General features: G+C 38.8%; 4 protein-coding genes and 2 long non-coding RNA genes across 7 annotated transcripts in view; 1 reads left to right on the top strand and 5 right to left on the bottom strand.

Annotated features, from left to right (window-relative positions):
• Window positions 1-344: 344 nt before the first annotated feature.
• LOC138926144 (uncharacterized) lies at window positions 345-1,254 on the bottom strand. Of its 2 annotated transcripts, XR_011442510.1 has the most exons (4): window positions 1,143-1,254; window positions 925-1,083; window positions 694-867; window positions 345-643 (listed from the first exon to the last, which is right to left on the bottom strand). It is a non-coding gene; the product is annotated as an uncharacterized lncRNA (long non-coding RNA). The 2 variants fall into 2 exon arrangements; XR_011442509.1 differs by lacking the exon at window positions 1,143-1,254 and having other exon boundaries at window positions 925-1,135.
• A 355-nt stretch (window positions 1,255-1,609) lies between these two features.
• LOC138925990 (uncharacterized) lies at window positions 1,610-2,232 on the bottom strand. Its single transcript, XR_011442266.1, has 3 exons — window positions 2,095-2,232; window positions 1,866-2,039; window positions 1,610-1,813 (listed from the first exon to the last, which is right to left on the bottom strand). It is a non-coding gene; the product is annotated as an uncharacterized lncRNA (long non-coding RNA).
• Window positions 2,233-2,644: 412 nt separating this feature from the next.
• Window positions 2,645-3,424, bottom strand: LOC108132819 (uncharacterized). The gene is made up of 4 exons (XM_017252380.3): window positions 3,372-3,424; window positions 3,150-3,308; window positions 2,923-3,096; window positions 2,645-2,854 (listed from the first exon to the last, which is right to left on the bottom strand). The coding sequence occupies exons 1-4, from the start codon at window positions 3,372-3,374 to the stop codon at window positions 2,645-2,647; spliced, it is 546 nt and encodes a 181-aa protein (XP_017107869.3). The 5' UTR covers window positions 3,375-3,424.
• Window positions 3,425-3,678: 254 nt separating this feature from the next.
• Window positions 3,679-4,436, bottom strand: LOC108132818 (uncharacterized). The gene is made up of 4 exons (XM_017252379.2): window positions 4,386-4,436; window positions 4,172-4,330; window positions 3,946-4,119; window positions 3,679-3,873 (listed from the first exon to the last, which is right to left on the bottom strand). Exons 1-4 carry the CDS (start codon window positions 4,434-4,436, stop codon window positions 3,679-3,681), a joined length of 579 nt encoding a protein of 192 aa, XP_017107868.2.
• Window positions 4,437-6,892: 2,456 nt separating this feature from the next.
• LOC108133140 (uncharacterized) overlaps window positions 6,893-22,240 on the top strand; it is a 48,550-nt gene continuing 33,202 nt past the window's right edge. The window contains exons 1-2 of the mRNA XM_017252931.3: window positions 6,893-7,131; window positions 19,549-21,317. Of these exons, the coding sequence (XP_017108420.2) occupies window positions 19,903-21,317 (1,415 nt within the window). The 5' untranslated portion in view covers window positions 6,893-7,131; window positions 19,549-19,902. The remainder of the gene's footprint in view (window positions 7,132-19,548; window positions 21,318-22,240) is intronic.
• Window positions 21,503-22,200, bottom strand: SkpF (SKP1-related F). The gene has a single exon (XM_017252936.3). It carries the CDS (start codon window positions 22,079-22,081, stop codon window positions 21,548-21,550), a length of 534 nt encoding a protein of 177 aa, XP_017108425.2. The 5' UTR covers window positions 22,082-22,200; the 3' UTR covers window positions 21,503-21,547.

Genomic DNA, 22,240 nt, shown 5'->3' with positions numbered 1-22,240 from the left:
GTGATATTAGGGAAGTCGCCTAATATATATATATATATATATATATATATATATATATATATATATATATATATTTTTATTAAATTAATGTTACATTTATTTTTGGATTTATTTCAAGCATAAACAAACAGATAAAACAAATTGAATCAATTTGTTAAAAAGGAAAAAATATACAAAAAACAATTTTTATAGTTTTGTGATGTTTACCAATTTTAGAAATAATAAATGTAATCATAAAGTGATTAACTGATGTAAAACAATGCTGACTTTGTAAACAAAAAAAAATGTATTGAAAACTACACCAATAATGTAAGCTTTTACCGAGATTCTTTTTAGTTTAAAGGTTACGTTTATATTGTAATAATGTATTTTACTTATTAAATTTTTACATGTAAGCTTGAACTAAATAAATTGGTAGAAAAGGAAACACTTATTAACATTGGCGATCTTTGGTGCGATTTTGGTTTCTTTTTGATATAAACGGATGCATCGCCTCAACATATATATTTATATACCCAACAAATTCGTGAGGCTCAATTCGAAAGTTTTCATAGAAATTTAAGGAAAATTTGTATATTCCCAATGGAAGTACCATAAACCATAATTTTTCATCAACGTAGACATCACGACCAAACATGTGGCCCTGTAATTAAATTTTTAAATAAAGAAACTAAAAATTGAACTTGTTTTTACCGAAAAGGGACACGAATGATTAGCATTAGTATATTTTTTTAGCACATTCCAGTACATCCTTCCATAAGGAATGTAACTTCTTCTCTGAATAATGTCGCATAAGTTGATAGTTACATCCACTAGGAATGGTTGCATTTTGTTGGTAAAGTCTCTCTTGAACATCTGAATTCGTACCTTTAGCGGAAGAAACACTTTTCACTAAGCTTTTATCGAAAAAACAAAGGACCTTACTGTAACGTTTTTGACTGGCTTTATCAAGTCAACATCCATGAACGAAACCGCCTTGTTCCAGTTAATTGCTTTCACAATGCATGATGCATTTTCAGAATATTTTAGCGAGGTGCCGCATTCAATATTTTTGGTTTTGTAGATTGTCACGGGATCACAGCTCTAATGAAAATTAATTTTTGTCAATATGGAGTATTTTTTCGACGAAACATTATGAATACCATATTTGAAATAAGCTGGATGACAATAATAACTTGATATAGTAGACGCATGATTACAACTAACTCTATAAAGCAATTTTAATAGTTTCCTGGTTTATAGCAAACCTTGAAATAAAATATGTAATCATAAAGTGATTAAAAAACTGATTGAAAAAAATGTTGACTTTGTAAACAATTCAAATGTATAAAATGTAGAGCTATGATTTAAGATTTCAGTGGAAGATTTAAGATTGTTTTTATTTGAAGGTTATATTTACATTCTAATATTGTATTATAATTATGACATATCTAAACCGCATAGTTTCCGATTGTCTGTAACAATAATGATATATGTAATCAGTAAAAAATTGGTTTTTTTTTATGTTAGTTCAAAGTTATATTTTGCAACAAAAAAATCAAACAGAAAACATAAGCTTAAACTGAAGAAATCCTTAGAAAAGGCAACACTTATAAACTGTTTAATGTAAATTGTGATCTTTGGTGCGATTTTGTTTTCTTTTTGATACAAACGGAAACATTGCCTCAATATATATATTTATATATCCAAAAAACTCGCTGGGCTTATTCTGAAAGTTTTCAAAGAAATTGAAAGAAACTTTGTAAGTTCCTAATGGAAGTACCACGGGTATTAATTTTTCATCAAAATATATATCCCGAGCAAACATGTGTCCCTGTAATTCAAACATTAATTAAAAGAGCTTTTAAATTAAAAACTTTTGTTACCGAAAAGGGACACGAATGATTAAAATTTGTATATTTTTTAAGTACATTCCAGTACATCCTTCCATAAGGAATGTAACTTCTTCTCTGAATAATGTCGCATAAGTTGATAGTTACATCCACTAAGAATGGTTGCATTTTGTTGGTAAAGTCTCTCTTGAACATCTGAATTCGTACCTTTACGGGAAAAATACATTCAATAAAAGGCTCATCAAATAAACAAATGGCTTACTGTAACGTTTTTGACCGGCCTTATAATGTCAACATCCATAATCGAAAACGCTTTGTTCCAGTTAAATGCCTTCACAATGCACGATGCATTTTCTGTGTATTTTGGGAAAGTACCGCATTCTAAGTTCTTGGTTTTGTAAATTGTCACAGGCTCACAGCTCTAAAAAAATGATTTTTGGAACTATTTGTTAAATCTTTTTGTTAAAAAAGGAAAATTATTCATACCATATACAATATCAGCTGGATAGCTGTAATAACTTTATATAACAGACTCATAACTACAACTAACTTTATAAAGCAATTTTTATAGTTTCCTGGTATTTGTTAGTACTAGAAATATTACAAATAATAAATGTAATCATAAAGTGATTAACAAGCTGATTGAAATCCATGTTGACTTTGTAATCAACTAATAAACCTGAAACTATAAAACTATAAAATTATAGAAACTAAGATTTCGCCTCTGACGAAATTTGAAGTAAAATTTGAAGGTTTTATGTAATTTGTAATACTATTGTTCATTTACATATTATATTAATGAAATTAAATTTTTACGGTTTTTTCGACTCAGGGCGAGTCTTATTTCGCTTCGATACATATGGTGTCATCGCTTCGGCGTAAAATATAATTGAGCCAGCGTATTCTTTGGGCTTTTTCTTAAAGTTTTCAAATATGAGTATGGAAAATTTATAAAGTCCCAAGGATAATACATTCGGCAATAATTTCTCATCGATATAAACTCCGCGGCCAAATAGGTGACCCTACATGAGCATTGAGTTGGAGGTAAATTTATAAAGATTTAATGAGTTTATCATACTAGAGTTCTTACCGAAAACGGACAGGAGTGATTAAAGTTGGAAAAGGTTTTTGTGAATCGCAAAATAAGTTTTCCGTATGCAAGAAAATTCCTTCGTTCAATGATATCGCACATATTAATGGTGACATCAACCAGCCATGGCTGCATTTTATTGGAGTAATCCCTTTTAAAGACTTGGAATCGTACCTTAAATCGAGTATTATAACTATTACTGATATGTTTTGTATTATGGGTCTTACTGATATGTTTTTTAGCTGCCTAACAAGGTATACATCCATGTTGGCCACTGCTTTATTCCAGTTAATGGCCTTGACCACACACGAGGCATTTGCGGAGTACTTTGGTGCAGTCCCGCATTCCACGTTTGTAGTTTTGTAAATCGTCAATGGCTCACAAGTCTTCATTAAAATTTTTAATATATTAGATAGTGATTTAAGCATATTTTTACATATTTTATTTACCATTTTCCATATTATTTGGATAGAAAGAAGAGCCAGGCATAGTAAAAACCTGATTATAACTGATCAAAATAATTTTAACAACAAAAAAGATTTAAAATCTAAACGTTAGCCCTAAAAGTTATATGCAATTAAAATTGTATTAAAAATTTGGTTACAGACTCACACTAAAACAATCGAATACTTCCACTAATTTAGATAGTTCAAGCTAAACAAGCTTGGATATAATGCATATTTGATTCATATTTAGAATTGTACTATTTTTTGTCATAAATTATTATTCCATTTCCGACAATGTCAGATACTTGTTTTAGATCCGAGTCTTGTTCCGCTTCGAGATATAAGGTGCTTTCGCTTCAAAATAAAGCGTTATTGAACCCGCGTATTCCCGGGGCTTTTCTTGAAAATTTTCATATATAAGAATAGAAAATTTATAAAGCCCAAAGGACAAAACATTCGGCAAGAATTTCTCATCAAAATAAACTCCACGACCAAAGAGATGGCCCTAAAAATAAATTAAAGTGATAATTTGATGTACAACCCAATATGCACACGGCTAACTGACAAGATTACTCACCGAATATGGACATGAATGGTTGAAGTTTGAAAATGTTTTTGTAAAAATAAAGATTAGTCTGCCATAGATCAGAAAATTTCTGCGTTCAATGATGTCACACATATTAATAGTGACATCAACCAGCCATGGTTGCATTTTATTTGTGTAGTCTCTTTTGAAGACCTGAAATCGAACCTTACATGGAATATATTTAGGCTTTAATTAGATGAGTTATTAATGGCCTTACTGATATATTTTTCAGCTCCCCTATAAGATAGACATCCATATTGGCCACTGCTTTGTTCCAGTTAATGGCCTTAACCACACACGAGGCATTTGCAGAGTACTTTGGTGCAGTTCCGCATTCCACGTTTGTTGTTTTGTAAATCGTCAGTGGATCGCAGCTCTTTATTTATAGTTTTAGTATTTTAAATATTGATTAAAAGAATTCTTTAACTCACTATTTTCCATATTATTTGAACAGCAAGAAGACCCAGGCATAGGAAAAACATGATTATTACTGGTCCAAATATTTTTAGCAACTAATCTAAAAGCTAAGTTTAATGGCTTTAAAAATATGGATTTAATATTACACACTTACACTAAAATAGATAAGTATTTAGATTAATTTAGATTGTTGAAGATAAATAAACAAATAATGGACATTTCATTATATCTATAATTTTGTTTTTTGCCATAAATCCACTGCTTTTCATTGTCATTAAACTTCAATCAATTATTAATTTAAATTTCTGATACATCGAAAGATATACTGATTTTAAATATATTATGAATGACGGTATAACATAATTTTCGAACTTAATTAAGTAGATCTCAACTAACAATTTTGATTGCAAAATTCCTTTAGTCAATATTAATATAGTGCATTTTTCAGAAAATGTTTTTGGCGGTTGCTTGAATTTTAAACTTTTTGATGCTCCCTCCCACGGCATAAATTACGAATTTAGTTTGCCCTAGCGACGACCCAAAATGTGCATCCTGCATTAAACAGGAGCCATCCAATGAAGTGGGAATTTTTTAGGGGCCTGCCCCGTCGTCTACTGTGCACTCCAGCTGCTGTCAGCAAATGAGAACGACAACAATGTAATTATCATAATTAAAAGGCTGTTCCAGCCACCGAAAACCAAAAATTCAGGTGCCCACTAAAGCAAAAAAAGATCACAAAAAACTTTGAATGGGGGGTCTGGTCGTAGTATAGTTTTAAGACTATATGATACCGGTACATTTCTTTTTCTCACTTTCACTCCTTTATGAATTTAAAATGAGTTAGCAATACAATTAATTCGAATGAAAATTTCCATAAAAATACCTTGGCATTATTAATGCTTTTTTAAGAGATAAAAAGCGCTTAATTTTAAACTTTCAAATCAGACTCCTTTCTTATATCTAATAGTATATGTAGTACAGTTCTATATACCCTACACCTTAACAGGGTATCAAAATAACAACGGCCGGTCAGAGTGGCCATGAATTTGCTATTAAGAGCCCCTGCTCGGACGAAGCAAAACAACGAACAAGATTCACGGTGGAGGTTGTCAGCCGGGGTAATTTGGGGACCTGATGGGGGCCAGAGAGGTCTCTATGGGGTCTTCGGGGCTTTGCAGGAAGGCAGCTGCATAATTGGGCCAGTTCGCTAATTGTAAAACGGTGCGCATTAATTGCGTCTGCAGCGTTTAGCATTTTGTGGTTTGCTGGTCACAGCGTTTGCCCATCATTATAGCCACCCGACCACCCCCACAAAGTACCGCCATTCCCATTGAGATCTTCATTTTCCCCTTTTCCACTTCTCCCATAGCCCCATGGCTACCAACCCTTAATTATAAATTTCTTATGCAATTACCACACCTCAACGTGTTGCTTTTGTTGCGGAGGCAGCTGCATTTCTTATCAGCGATTCTTATCAGTGCCTTCCAAAGCCCTTATTCACCACGCCGGATGCCGGAAATTTGTTACGAAAGGACGGAGAGAATCTCATATCCAGCGCATGTCCCGTGTGTGAAGAGCGTCGTGGAAAAAACATAGAAAATCGGCAACCTAACATATAGTTTTATATTTAAATGTATTTTTTTACTAAATTACTTTGTATTTAAAATGAAAGTGATTAGGATTTTTTTTCAGTTTTTTTTTAATTGAAATATATTAGAACTCTCTATTGTCTCTCTCTATATCTCTACTCTATCGTTAGTAATGTCCATGGAGAGGCTATATAAAGCTATATCTTCGCCAATAACCATCCAATTGCCAAGATGAATACTTTCAACAATTTAATGGTCGATTCCCGGGGAATCTAAACAAAAAAAATCAACAATACAATTTTAATTTTTTTTTAATTCGAATTTTTGTTTTGTACCCACTGCGAAGGGTATAGCTCCGCTAATAGTCATTTGATTCTTAAGTGGGATATCTCAAATGATTTGTTGATCGATTCTCCACAAATCTATATCCAAATCCGAAAAGACATTTTCTATTTGATTTTTATCAAATTATCTAGAGGACCCCCTTCAAAATGATGGAAAATGAATGGAGTTGTTATTTGCTTCTCTGAAAAAAAATATACAATTGTATTCGCTAAAAACCATTCGAAAAATCTACAATTATTTTAATTAATTTTTCCAACCTGGCATTCAACAGTTTATTTTGAACTTTAGAGAGTTTCTTATCACAACAGCCCCGCGGATTCCAATCCAATCAAAAACATCGCAGGAAATCCGAGAGGAAGAAAGCTAGGAGAGAGTGGAAACTAACCTGCCTCAATGCCGTCGGTGTGGCAACTGCTTTCACTTTCTCCCGAGTGCTCCACAGACCCATATGTATGTTATCTGCTCGGATGCCATTCGGATACACGACTCATTTCGTGGCATGGTGAGTTTTTCGTCCAGTCGAAGGCGTCTTCAATGCTCGAGTTCGGATTTCGGGCAGCGGCTGGCAGTTCGTTTTGAAACGCGGCGTGGCGTGGTTGTCTGCCCATCGAGATAATCCCTAAAAATACTATTCTAAAATATAATAAACACCATACGATACGATCTATTCGAACCAAGATCGCGTGTTGAGTGCAGTGCTTGTAAAAGGTTTAAAAAAATAAACATGGGAGTAAAAATAAAAAGTTTTGATAGTTTATAAAGCAAAAAATTAGACAAATATTTATATTAAATTTTAGTCAAGCCAAACTTGGAATATATTCTAAAGGTAAGGTGGAGTATATTATTAAAAAAGTTACTTACTTACTTATTATAATTATTATTTTTAAATCCTGTCACACCCATCAAAACATGTTTATAAAAAACAAAAAAATGTTTATTTTGAATTAATTAAAAAGTCTTGATTTTCTTTAATAATCCTTGATATTATAAAATGTAGAAGCAATGGCCTTCCGGCATTCGGGGCGGATACGTAATACCATTGTTCGGACAAACAGCTTAAGTCAATCCCATTTGGTGCGATTCAATTGTACGGTAAGGGCTTAAATACTGAATCAGCGAAATCCGAAAAATAAAAACTATAAAAAAAAAATAAGCCCGCAGGAAAATAAACGAACAACGAAGAAAAAATAATAAAACCATTTGCACTCAGTGCACTGGAACTGTTTAAAGGGCTTTAGTACGGACAGCATACAGTATGCATTCGAAACAGGACTCCAAAAGGACTGCCTGACAAAGGATACACACTGCTATGGAAAAGCCAAAAATAAAAATATATAACAAATTCCATTATATTCGACGATGCAAAGGCCCAGCCTCTGGGAGTTCATAACCATATTGCAAGCGAAGGGTCCAAGTATTCTGGCTCGGTAGAAGCAACTCAATTAATTAGGAAAACGGCCAGAAAGTCGAACTCAAATCCGTATGGTAGTGTCCGAAAACAAGGGGGACCTGCGAAATAACTCATACGCCATGTAAGCTCTGTCTGACTCTCAGGCTGTGCCAGACCAAGTGTGAAATTGTATTTCCACAGCGACTTTGACCCAGAACCGAGGCCAAGCTATGTTTGCGAATGTGGTTCGCAACATTCTTCTGGGTAAATTAATTAAACTCCTTTGTTAGGTTTCGAAAAATTCCGGTCACCAATTAATTCGGCGCCATTTCTGTAAATGAAGAAATTATGCTTCTTTGATGTCAGCACATTTTTCGCTTTCTTTGGCCTCCATTGCCGCCGCTCCATTCAGATTCAAGCTCCTTTCGACTTATTATTCGCTTCATTCTGGTTAATTGCTGCTCCGGCCAAAGAACATTCTATACTCTAGCCTCCAAAAAGCACATAGCTTCTGTTTTAGGCCATTGTTTTAATTCGTAACATTTACCTGCACGCTCTTGGCCCTCGGCTCTTATCCTTCAGTTCTTAGCTGGTGTTTACTTTCACTTTCCCCTTGCCGTCTGCCGTCTGTCCCTATTTAACTTTGCATACAAATGGGCCAACTGGCTGCTTCTGCTTTATGAATGCAAATTTACGCAGTCTCATGCTGATGCCTGCAGATTACCATTGACCCATGCTGCGAAGTGATGGAGATTCCCTGGCAGTTTCAGTTTTAGTTGGGCATTTGCATACGGTTGAAGAAAATTTCCTAAAAGTTAGAGAAGGGGCTAGGATTTTCACTGGACTACAATTATTTTAAGTTTCCCTAACGACTTTATTAGGGGAAGTTTTCTTGGTCGAGAGATTTTTTGGTGTGTTGATGATTTAGTTGGTTAAACTATTTTATAAACTGTGGCTTATTTTTGCCTCGTCCCTTACTTGGTCCTTTTTAATTTCAGCTATAAAAATTTTGCTTATGTGTTTTTTAAGTTTTTTTTATGACCTAACAGCTTTTTAAAGTGCGGATTACCCGAAACTGATTAAATTTAAAGAAAAAAAGGGGGAAAAAAAAGAAAAAACCTTGAAATCAGAAAATAAAATACGGAATCAAATTTCGTAGAATCGTCCGCCACGTGTCCGGGCTCAAATTTCATGGAAACTTGTTCGCGGTGAGCTATTTCCATCCCAACCTCCATTTGGGAAGCCATTGGAGTTCCTCATCTCTCCAATCTTTATGGTCAGCCATCCATTGTTTACATAATTTGTTCTATTTTTTTTAACTAGTTAATCTACTTTCAGTAAAATAATTACGTATGCTTTGTTTGTATTGATACAGAAGGATATACAAACAAAACACACGTTACTGTGCGTGTCCTTGTGTGTCCTTGTCGGCCCGTGTGTTTTATTTAATTATGATTTTGACTAATCTCTTAATACAGTTGACCATTTCTACTCACACATGCCAAGTAAATGCAATTAAAATTTAAATTACCATAACAGCAAACTGAAAGCCTAAATGAATGGCATATATTTGATTAAATTTTAGCCCCTTCATAAGCTAGGTGGGAGCTTTGTCCTCTTTTTTCTGCCTAATCCTTTCCAAATACCCGTGTGTCCTCGGGACCTACAAGCTCGGATGTTGATGTGAAGCACATAATTCACTTCGAGTTGCTTTAAATCGGCTTAAAGTACGGAAAATAAGTAATTATGCCAAGGAGCATTCTACCTCACGAAGGCTTACTCGTTTTGGCCAGAAAAAAGTTTTTGGATGGACCAATATTTGTGTTGGAGCTTGTTGGCCATTCAACATGCAACCAATTAATTAAGCACAACTGTGTTCACAGCTCATTTCAGCAGGCCGAAGGGCAATCAATCTAATTGGACGGACTCAATTAAACTGGGCGGGAGTTGATCTTTTTAGGCTGCCCTGTGCCCTGTGCCTGTGCCTGCCTAGTTGCCTAGCTGACACGCCCAATTGTTAAATAATTTAGTTGTTTTATTGCCAGGAACAACGATACGTTGAATTCACATTAAATTAGTTATGATTGTGGCGTGTTAAACATTAATTAAGTTGACCCGATTGCGGTGTGGCCGAACAAATCAATTATTTAAGCGATTTTAAATGCCCACCTCGCCCTGATTGACGGGCCGTTAAATGTTGGTTTTTAGACACACCCCATGCCACACCACCCATCCTCATTAGGGGCTGGTTGATTTTGATTTAAACGCCAATTAGTAGGACTCCGTTTGAATAGGCAGCAACCTAAAAGGTTATTTACTCTCCAGCTTTGATTGAGTATCCGTTTTCCTTTGACCCGAAATATTGGTTGCGATCAATGTACAATAGGATACTCGATGGCCAGGAGACCGTAATGCAATTCCTTTGAGGGTAAGGCGGCATGTCCACTGAAAGTAGAGGAACGACAGAATAATTGCCATCGAATGCCAAAGTTGAGTTACAATCTTGTCGACTGACTGGCTTTCCCAGCCAGTTCATTCCATTCGCCTTTTTTTCTCCCAATTGTCCCTGCAGATGATTAGTGTGCCATTCTTCCTGCGCATTTCTCATGCCATTTTTCTTGGTGGCGTTTTTTCTTCGGTTGTGCTTTCTTATTTTTGCCATTTGCTGGAGGCAGCAGGTGCTTTGAGCCGAGGTTTTCTTTGGCCTGTCCGTGATTGAAACACTTGCAAATGGCAACAATTCCGACGGTTCTCAAATGTGGTGGCACACAACAAAAAACATTTCAAGTTTGAATTTCTTGAATAACTTAAACTGCTATAAATTGAAAGGACTTCTCCTTAAATGAAAGGCTTTAAAATAGAAAAGTGTTTCTTAAGTAATACTTTTGAAGGGCTATCTCCTTCCTCTTTTTTTCGTGTGGATCAGTTTTATGGCCAGACTCTCGAGACTGTAACTTGTTTGGCCAAGTGTCGTTACCAAGTTTCTGGTCTCCGCTGGATCTAGTTTTGCCACGTCACAGTTACTGGTTTTGGTTTGGCGGCGGGAAGGATTGCCTTTTGCCCGGTTGTCCTGTAAAAGTGAGTTATGGCGACAGTTGTCAGCGGAACTTTTAAGCTGCCTATGGAGAGTAAGAGCAAAGGGTTGCAAGGAGTGCCCCAACAGGACCAGCAGCATATCATTTGTCAGGCCTTAAGAGCCGCCATTTTCTCTGCATCGACTTGCCACCACTTGCAACTTTCTCCGGCTCAAGCTGGTGGGAAGTTCCGATCCAATTGAAGCTCAAACTTCAGCAACAGTCAAGTGTCAAGGTTGTTGCTTGATGGCTTTGAATGCAGACTTTTTCCACCAAGGACACGCGCGCGCGAAGATTGTCCCCTTAAATTGTCATTTGTGTGTGACCCAGACGACTCACGCGACTCCCATCTCCACCCCCTTGAGCCCATTGTCCTGGCACAAAGGACAATGCCACGGAGGCTGCTTCCAGAGCAAAGACAAGCATTTCACCGTCACTTGAATGACAAGTCGTGCATGTGGGCGTGGTCGGTTTGAAAACCCCATCACCCAAAGGCCCACCCACCACACCAATGTGGTAATATCCCCTTTAGCCTTTACCCTTTGCCACTTTTTTCGCTGTTATTTCAGCACACGTTTCTTTTTGCACAGGTTGGGAAATTCTGAATTTTTCATAAATTTATTTGATATATTTTTTTCCTCAAAAAAAATGCTTCAAATATTCCAAAAATAAGTAATATTTATGTTCAGTTATTCTGGGATAGAATCCCCTATTGAAAGCCAGTTGTATGTACTGCCAAAAATGCAAATTAATTTAAGCTTTAAGGGTTTTTTATATTTGATATGAATGTATTATATTTTTTGAATAAAAAATATTTTTTCAATAAATTTATATATGTATTTATCAAAAAAATCTTCAAACACTTCTTTACAACTTTGTTAACATGTAATTGATATTTTTATGGAATGTAGTCTAGTATGAACCTTAATGTTTTAATTTGATAGTTTTTAATATATAAATCAATTATATATATTTTCTTTGATTATTTCTAAAGAAATACAATTTATTTTTTTTAGTAAAAACTTCTAGGAAAAGATATACTTTAGTCGAATACCAAAGAAACGCAAAGAAACCTGAAATATAACCTCCTTGTGTGGCTAGCCGTTGTGTGCGTTTGGGTGTGCTTGTGTGTGTTTAAGTACTGCCATGCCCACATTTGTATTTCTTATGCACGCTCAACGCAACGCCAGTGGAGATGGCATTGTAAGGATACGAGTATCCTTTCGCCGTGCTGCTTGTATTATTTAATGTGGCCATTGTCGTCGGTTCGGCAGTGTCCTGGCCTGTTGTTGGTGTTGGTGCTGTTGCGTTGATTGCTGCCGCTTCACTTGTTCGCCTATTTTATTAATTTACGAGCTGCGATAAAAGCGAAACCAAATGAAAATGACCCTTGGTCCTGGGTAGCAGGAGTGTCCTTTGATCTAGATGTAAGTGAGTGCATAAGCCGAAAGTTATGTAACAGATGGAGATGAAGATACACGGTCCATAAACACAACCATTGAAGGGGCTGGCACTCACCTGGTTTGTGTTTTCTTTTTCCTCCTCCAGTGGCACGTGTGCGTCAGTGCCCGTCCATCGCCGCACCACACCACTAGTCCTTTCGTCCTTTTTACACTCTTAACCAGACAGGCGCAGAGAGACATTTCATGTTCAAGGTCCTTGCAAATTGATTGACATGGGCAGGAAATTAAAATAGGTTCGCAGCGGCAAGCAGTGTTCGTACACAGCGGCACTAAGGCTTTAAGTTGGCGGAATAATAGCTGAAAATTTGGGGGACCAAATCAACTGAATATTGGTTAAACATCTAGCCAGCAATCCCGGCATGGAGCATGGAAAGCCATTAACCAAATTGGATTTGATTATTTATACATGAGAGAACAGAGCGCGAGGCATCTAGCAGCGTGATCGGCCACAAAAAGAACGATGTCATAAATCACATTACCCAACACAACAGAGCTGGTAAAAAATAAGGAAAAAGCCAGAATTTCACAAAAAATTTTGAGAGAGAACGGGGAGAAAACCCCTTGGTTCAGCTCGGTTTCAGTTTCAATTTTATTTTCGTGGCTGGGGAACAGGAAGTGTTATTGATGAGCATTTAACATTTGTTATTTCCGCCGTTTGGCGTTGGCTTTAAACTTTTCGGAGGACGATGGCGTCATCTTGGTATCTTTACGATACTTCACTAGCTCCACCCGTCGATAATTTAGTTAATAGTTTTAGTAAGACTTTGCTTTTGCCAACGCCAGCTATTTGCCATGGTCATTCAATAGGGGATTTTTCCCCATCCGGGGGATGGATTTGCGAATCTTGGCTTTGACGAGTCCTTCTTGATGATTTGCCTTTTGGTTCTCCTTTTTGGACTGGTCTGTTTGGTCAATAAAAGGGCAACGTCATGTTTTATATTGGCTCTCATGTTGGCGAGGCCCATAAATTAGGCCAAATTCCATTTGACTGAGCTTTGGCTCGAGGCCTTGACTTTGCCTTTCGATTTTACGCCTGCTGCTGTTTCTTTTCACTTATTTTATATTTATTTTATATTTATACTTTGTGCTCTCCTTATTATACCCTTGCAGAGGGTTTTATAATTTTTGTGTCTAAAGTGTGCGATGGAGTAAAGGAAACATCTCATAAAGTATAGAAATAAAGTATATATATTCTTGATCAGGATCACCTTTTGATTTGATACAGCATGACTGTTTTAATTACCTTTATTATTTTCTTTTATAAGGATAATTTTATAAAGAAAACATATTTGTTTAAAAATTATAAGTCTGAAAAGCTAAACACTCATATTTCTATTGCCTAGTTTTATGGGCGCCTCTAAGTGGAATTGTAAGGAAGAGTACAATTTTACCGTTTTTTGGCGTATAATAACATATTAGTAAAAGCTTTACAACGTTATTAAAAATAATAAAATTAATAATATTAAATAAATAAAAAAAAGTGCCCTCCTCCTCGATTCTCAAAGGTTGCACTTAAGCTGGCCCCAAAAATCGAAAAAAAAATAAATTATTATTTTTAAATTTTGTTGTTATTTTTGTTGTTGTTTTTTTGTTTGTTGTTGTAATATTTTATTATTGCAGTCTTGTAGTCTTGTATGTAGAAGCTTGGGACTTTTTTCAAAATTTGTATTTTAAGAAATTATTTTAATAATGAAAGTCCAAAACACAAATAATGTGTGCGATAATATCTAATAAAATAAGCTGCCACTTAACTGCAAGGGTATATTAGCTTCGGCTCCGTCCGAAGTAAGCTTTTTTCTCTTGTTTTTTCTTATTCATTTTGGTTTGGCTTGAGCTTCGTCTAAAGTTCCTTGGTCAATTTATGGCCAAACACTTAGTCCATTAGGAGACGGTTTAAAGGCAAAACTTTTATTTCGGCCCAGTCCATTAACAATGGAAATAAGTTAAAGCCGCGTTCCACATGGCGTATGCGTTATTTGGCATTTGTCCTCTTTATTGGCCAGACAAGGTCTGGCATTTGGATTTATTGGCAAGGTCACTGCCGATTGTTTGCCATATCAGAGCATATTTGAAGAAACTTTGGTCGTTTATCAAATAAAAGTTAGGTTTAAAGTTTAACTTTTCATAACCCATTTGCATTTCATAATTTGCTAGAAACCCAATTAATTTGGATTTGGTATGTTTTTAGCTAGCCCTTCCATTAAATATACATTTCAAAGAAATCAAAACTCATAATTAGCATAATTCTCGTCTTAGCCAGGAACCAAAGGCTCGGCCTAGGATTTTTCTGGCTTATTAAATTTATAAATGTCATGCATGGCAATAATATAATAAAGCTCCCGGGCGCTTCACACACATCCGCCAATATGTTGGCAATTTCATTTCGGCCTGGCAGTGTGAGTGGAAAGTTTTGTTTGCATAAAGCACATAATTCCGGTTATAAATTTTCCATGAAATAAACAGTTTTTCAGTTGATGGTATGGTATGGGATAGGGGAGCCTGTTTGAAAGGTGTTTTCGTTTTAAGCTGTAAGCCTGGATTAGGACTACAGCTCCATTTTATTACGGCAACGTTTGTCTGCCTGATTGCTGAATCCTATGTACGGGTATAGCCTATATCCTATATTCAGAGTCCTGGGGCATGTGCCACACACTCGTCTGAGTCTGTTCGTTCGAGTCTGTTGCCGTGCAATTTATGCGCTCACGTATAAATAGAATTGATTTTGCTTAAGCATCGCATATATTTTACCTGCTGTCGGTGATTTAATGTCTGGCGACATAATCTGCCATTTGGCACTCGCTTTCCTGCCATCACGTACGAGTACATTGTATGCTCTTACCTCCTCAGGCATCCCACATATCCTGGCATATCCTTATCGCTGTGTCTTTAAGCTGCGTGCAAATCCGAATCCATTTTCAGGGGATTCCATTATGCGAGCTGGCGCTTGAGTCAACAAAGAAAAATACACATAATACATAAAGAACGCTGTGCAATCTCCAAATTCTCGGTTTCTGGCAAAACAATTATGTTGGAATAATAAGTGAAATATTCCCTTGCAGTCTGGTTTTATTAGCTTATCGCAGTTACACTCTGAAGACTTAAAGTTTCAAATATAGGGGTTCTACCTTTGAAAGACATGTCTTATTCAACCTTCACCTTTAGTTGATTTTTCGGATAAACATGTGTAGGAGCTCGTATTAAATAACCATGGCCCAAATAATTTAGGGCTGGAAAAACAACACCGCCAGACAGACAAAACAAACAAATAAATAAATAAATACATCCGAACTCGGAGCTTGGAGGGACTTGTATCTACGGTTTAGTCCACAAATAGCAACTAATGAAGGTGGAAAGGAAAATCAGTTAAAAATTAGAGAATTGGTTCAAGTCGAAAGGTGTATACCCTGAGAGGTATATTTTATGCTTAAAGCTTTAATCTATAGGATACTCTATGGAATAGAATAAAAAAACAAAGGGACAAATCAGGAAGAAATGTTTAGTTTATAAAGAATATTACCATGTTTCTTTTGAAACCTTTAAAAAAAGAACACCTTCTTCATGAGTATAAAAATGTGAAAAAAATAGGAAAGTCAAGAAGCTCTGAAATGCGACTGTTGCCTGCCTAGCGAGTGGCATGTCTGGCTTTAGCAATTTTTATTTTCATAAATTCTCAAAGCATGTTTGCCAGCTCATAAAAACGCAGCTCCCAGAAATACACACACCAGCACAGACACAGGACATACACTCTAAACACCTCTGCTTTTCCAGCTTTTCCGCCATTCCGCTTCTCCCAGCCCAGGACACGCCAGGAAAAGTCAAGCCAAGCCCAAGTGGCTCATAATCTGAGCAATTTGCTTGCGTTTTATGTGATTTTTGTAGCTAGTATTAGTGGCTGTAAAGAACACACCCCAGATGAGCTCGAGTGGTGTGCAGCAGCAGTGTGTGTTTACGAGAGCGTGTGTTGTGTGCTTTCTGCATCATTTGTATGCAAATTGGAAGCATCTTGTTTGATCCATGCATACCAAAGCGACTGCATAGACACATACCATACACACCCGTGCATACAGAAAACATTTGCAAATGAAATTGAAAAATATAATCAAATACCTTTGTTGCCCAACAGCTGGCCTAATATTTATCAACTTTTGACCAAAATCAATTACACTTCTTTTGTATTAAATTATTTGAAGTCTGCCACCTAGCCGGCACTCTTGCCTTGATCCTTGACACCTCAACCGCCTCCTACTCCTGTTGATTGGCAACCAGCCAGGCCGAGAGGTAGTCAGCCTGCCAGCTAAAAAAATTATCTAATTTAAAAGTCAAATGTCATTTTTTGGTATGCCCTCGTTCGTGCCTTTTTGTTTGTTGCTTTGTTTGTTTTCGTTTTTCTTATTTTTTTTTATGCCATTGCCGACACATAATGTGAATTACCTCACAAAGGTGACGCCGCTGATGAGTTGACGATGTTGAGGACATTTCGGTCCTGTAGGATGGTGAACAGCCAAAGGTGTCAGCCCAACATTTCCATTTCAAGCCTCGCAATACTCTTTAAAAAAGGACACTTTTGAACTTTGGTTTTAGGCAAAAAATCTTTTTAATTCGATTATTTTTGTATTTTTTTGTAAGAAAATGACTGCTTGTTTTTTAAAGATCTTTAATTAATATTATGATTTGAAGGTAATATAGAAATATTTTATTTGAGAGTACTTCCAAATTCGAATTGAAAAACCACATCGACTCACCTCAGTTAGTTGAATCTTTGCTTTTTTTGACGTTTTCCGTTTCGGCTTCCGTTCCTTTTTGCTATTTTGGCAAAAGACATTTCTTTCTTTTCACTGGCAACGACAGAAAAATTACCCGAATTTCATTTAACGCTCCAACTTTGTCACTGGCAAGGACACCTCCAACAAGGACACATTGTATCCTGTACATGCAAGGCAAATGCGTTGAGTCTGTTAATGTGTTTACATAAATTTTCCGAAACAAAAAATCAAGCATGAGAAGGAAATGTGTTTTTTGTTTGTCGGGTTATGCAAAATCAGTGAATTTTTACATTTTGGGTTTAGTTTCTGTCTCAGACACTCTCTTCTTTTTCTATTGGTCATGTTATTTTATTTCAGTTGGCCGTGGGCATTAATCAGGCTAAGAACAGTCGGAAATCCTGTCACAGATGCACTCGCCCTTCGCTACAAATTGGATTTTAAGTTTTTGAAAGGACCTCGGCCACGTGTGTGCCGTTTGCTGGAAAGGTTCAAGGGTCAGGTTACCTGCATCAGGAGCCACTCATCCGTGGAAAAAGAGAGAAATTTGAGCTGTCAGCAGGTTCACATCTGCTGGGACCCGGAACTGTTAGCATTGAGCTGGAACTGTGGCATGGGTGGGTTGCCTTGGGTGTCAAGGGTTAAGTGCATGGGAGTGTCACTATTGCCGCTGTCCCACTGCTTTTTTACCCCCTGCTGCCATCTCGTTTGTCGTAATGCATTAGCCCGACTGTGGGTGGGTTGTGTTTAGGCCAGAGCCCGGAACCGGAATCAAACTTTTACCTCTCCGGAGACACCATTTCCAGCTGTCCGACCGTAAAGCTCCACCCGGTGAGATCTCAGATTTAGTTGTCCGCCCCGTTGACTTGCCCTGGCATTTATGAATAATGGATAGTGCAACTCTCTGGCAGCCAATTGTTTATTTATTGTCTGATTGGATTGACTTCACAATCCCCTGGTAGAAAAAAGTGAAGCCGCGACATTTGAGCATACAAAATTCATCGCCGTTTGTTCAGCAATTTTTTGTCGAGAAAGGTGTTTATGAGCCAGCCAGGCTTATTCTTTAAAGTAACTGTGCTTCTAGGACAAATTCAGCATGGCCTCGGAAGACTTTTGGCTTGGAATTGATAGTCACACTGCCGTGTGACTAGGGTGTCAATTATTCTTGCTGTGTTGGCCATTAGGCCACCTTCCCAACTCCTTACGATTTTGGGCCTTTTGTCCATTTCGGCATTCCACTGTTGCCACTGTGTTTGCTGGTTGTCTGCTGATTTTTGGTCTCGCCTCAGAGCAATTTTTATGGCTCATAAAATTCGAAATTAGAACTGGTGCTCAGCCAGTGCCACAGACACTCACATACCAAAGGACTATACATACATTTTTTTGTGTGGGGCGTAAAATGTTTATGCTTTGAGCTGGGAAATCTGTACCCGTCGAGTGGATTTTCTTTTCAGAATTAGTATTACATTTAAATGGCATATAATTTGTTAGCGCCATAATATTTATGCGAGCTGCGGCCGTACACTTTTATTTATGTTCACTTGGCTGCTCATCCAGCTTCCCAGGGCTAAGCTTGCCAGCATCCCAGCATCCAGCCCCAGCCCCGCGGAATCCCCTAGCTGACAATCAAAGCGCACTTCTCAGGAATTGCGTTTAATTTGCGTCCTAGAGGCATCACCATCCTCCTACCACCACCATCCCCATCCCTCTTTGCATTCCACTTTCACTTACTTTCTCCGGGCTGACACAATGCAGCGGTGCCACGCGGCGTATGCGCAATATTTAGCTTTCTCCTCGCCGGCGACTCTTGGGAAAACAATTATTTATTTGTGTTGTTTTTCCGCTGCGTAGATGCGGAAATTTTTAATTGCCGCTTTAACGCGAATTTTCTGAGAGTATGACTTTTTGTTGGCCTGGCCTGCTATTGTGGTCCTGTGCGAGTCCTGTTTTTGGTTCTGGTCGTGGTCGTAGCGGATGAAAGGTCTGACTACCACTAGCTTTCTGCTCTTTGGAGCGAAAACGGAATTATTATTAAAGGCGAACTGCGACCTTGGTTCGTGAAAAAAATTCTTACACACAAAAATCGCATAGTTCAAAGAAAACATTTTGCTTACATTCCCAAAAAATAAAAGGACTTGGCCAAGAGCACAGAAGGAATTCATTGGGGAGCGGAAAACAAACTCGCAAAATAGTGGGGAAAATTGGAAAAGGAAACGAAGGGTAGAGTTATTGGAAATTCCCAATTAACTTTAGCCAAATAATACACAGAAAAAAAAAAAATATAAAGAGCTTAAGTTGTTTAAAATATTTTTGAAAAATAAAACATAAATTACAGTATACAAATACTACAATAAATTTTTGAAAAAAAAAACATATATAAGTAGAGTATTTCTTGAAAGTTTATTTAAGAATCGGCATCTCTTTTTTCGTTTCGCTTAGTTCTCTGAGTCCTTGCACCATCCTCCATCATCAGAGTTCACTTTTCATCACTCACTCATCACCATATTTAAAGCCAACCGAAAGCTAATCATCGGACTTTCTTCTCTTCCGTTGCAGCTGATTTCTGGCGCGGAAAATTGAAGCAGCCCAGGGTCGTCGGATAGAGGGGTGGGGCAGGGGGCTAAATGGAAATGGCCACCAAAGCCGGCGGAACGGAATCAACGCCCCTGTCCAGCAATCGTTCGTCCAGCAGCCAGTGGCCGGCACGGTGCACGGTCAACGGTGCGGATGCGTGATGTTGCCGCCGCGGCGCCCTTTGATTTCTGAAAATACCGAAAAAGGTAGCAGAGCGTCAAATCGATAACCACAGCACACAAAGTGCTGATCAGCCAATCAAGGCGAGCAACTAAGCGATATAGCCGATATAGGGGTATACAGCCGACTCTCAAAGCAACCTCGTGGCGCCCAAGGATGTGGATGCGGATGAGGATGCCGCAGGCCCGCCAACTGCTGCTGCTGATGAGTGTGATGTGTGTTGTCCTGAGTGTGTGTCTGGCGGAAATCGAGGTGGAGGCTGGCGCCCCAGCTGGCGCTCTTGGCGCTACGGTCTCCCCACCACGGAATCGCATCAAGGCGGAAGCGGAAACCCTGATGACGGGCGACAGTTTCAACATTCGCCACGGGCGTTCTCGTTCCCATTTGCTGCATGGATCGGCAACGGCAAACAGCAGCAGTGGAAGCAGCAGCAGTACCATCACCCGCCTCCTGCCGGTGCCGACGCCCACCCAGCAGCCGGGCGGAGTGGGCGGTGGCACCTCCAATGCTCCTGTCACGCACAAAATCCGTAAATTGCACAAGAAGAAAATCAACGAAAGCATACGCAAGAGTGTGGACAAAAGCCTGGGCCTGCTGCATCCGCCCAAGAATCATCGCAGCCTAGCGGAGGCCGAGCACCTGCAGGGGCGTCCTGCCAGTGAGGATGCCGAGGTAGCTGCTCTCAGCGAGGTTATGCAGCTGGCCGATGAACTGGAATCCTTTGCCACGCCCCCCACAAATCGGCAATTTGTGCGTGATGAAGCCAATTATCAAGCGGAGGAGGAGGAGCCGGAGGATGAGGAGGCAGATGCCCGCCAAGAGGTCAATATGGGGGAGGATGTTGATGACGATGACGACGACGAGGACGATGACGAGGACAATGTCGATGAAGTAGAGCTTTTATCAACTACAGCCAGGCCAAAAGTGGTTCGACTTCAACCCGTAAATGGGACGTGGAACAAGGTTGGTTCCAATCCCCAAAAAGCCTTCGCCTCCACCTTGTCCTCATCCGATTCGGATTATGAGACCAATGCTCTGGACCTCGACGACGAGGTAGATGGTAAGCTCTTTGGCCAACTCCAGTTGGCAAATGAGACGACCACCGAGTGGCTGGACGAGGAGATTTCCAAAGGGGACAACCAACCAGAGGCGGAGGCCAGATCCCAGGCAGCTAGCATGGAGATCAAGCAAATCAGCTTCGAAAGCGGTGGGGATGCCGGCGATGACCTAGGCGAATCCGTTTTGGACACCTCCGAGGTCACCATGGACGATGGCTATCCCCCCGATGTGCAGATCGACGACAAGACCAAGCAGCTGGTCATCGGCGACGTGGAGGACAACGAGAACATGGAGTCCAGTCAGATTACCGCCGACGTGATCAATGCCAGAGATAGTAAGATCGATCTGGTGTCCAAATTCCTGCAGTACATCGAGCAACAGCATCTCATGGGCTCTAACTGTGTGGCCGGGACTTCGTTGAATCTGGGAGAGGGCGTGGTCGACCGATATGCCCAGGACCGGTTTCGAGTGGAGGCCGAGGTGGCTGTCAATCGTGCCAATATGCTGACCAGGTGAGTAAAAGTCACGAAAACTTTTCCGCCACCATGCCAGCTCATATCATCCACATGGAAAACTTTTCCAATCGAAAGTTTTTGCCAGGCGGTGGTCCAATGCGAATGAAAATGAAAATGGATTTCCAAAAAAGACCCGGCTCAGTATTTGTTATACTATTTGCAGTTATTTTTATCAGAACATCCCTTGTTAACTTTATTATTTTTAATCAAAAATGCATAAATAGGTTCTACAGTTCCGCATAACTCGACTCCACTTCTGGAACCACCGGCTCACTGTCCCTGTCCTTATGCAATAGGTCCTCTTCGGAGGGCGAAAAGTCATTGGGAATGTGAAAGGTCTGACGGATCTCCTCGGCGGTATGTCCTTTTATCATATTGGCTACCGTCATACAGGCCGCACTCAGCAGTTCCCTGATGTCCAAATAATTGGCCGCCAAGATCAACTCGAACAGTGTACCCTGATCCATGGTCAGAAATTCTGCGTCCCAGGCACTGATCACATCCGATGACCTCACCAACGCTGAGGCTTCATCTTTTGCACCATTTTCGTCAGACTTTTCCGCCTCCTGGTGGTGATTGGCCCAAATGAGGACCTTGCCGAGGATCGTAGAGTTGACATTGGGAAGAGGAATCAGTGGGTTCTCTTCCGATTCCAGGCCGCAATCCTCTAAGAGATTTCTGATAGTGCTCGAGCACTTGGCCGTTTCCGAGTCGATGTTGAAGACTTCGCCATCAGAGGATTGCAACTGGATATTTGGCATTTTTTAGCCCTCCGGAAGAGAGTTTTGGAAATATTCCAATAATAGAATTTGTTTGTAAAAATTTTGACAGCAAAACAACAAAAGTTTAAAGGGATATTTTTTGAAAGAAAGCTTAATAAATATTAAGAGATGAATACCCATAATTTATTTCTGATGCTT

The sequence above is a fragment of the Drosophila bipectinata genome, chromosome 2R, assembly GCF_030179905.1.
Source record: "Drosophila bipectinata strain 14024-0381.07 chromosome 2R, DbipHiC1v2, whole genome shotgun sequence".
NCBI lineage: Eukaryota > Metazoa > Arthropoda > Insecta > Diptera > Drosophilidae > Drosophila > Drosophila bipectinata.
The sequence above is the reverse complement of the archived record's forward strand: the minus strand, read 5'-3'. Positions and strand labels throughout refer to the sequence as shown.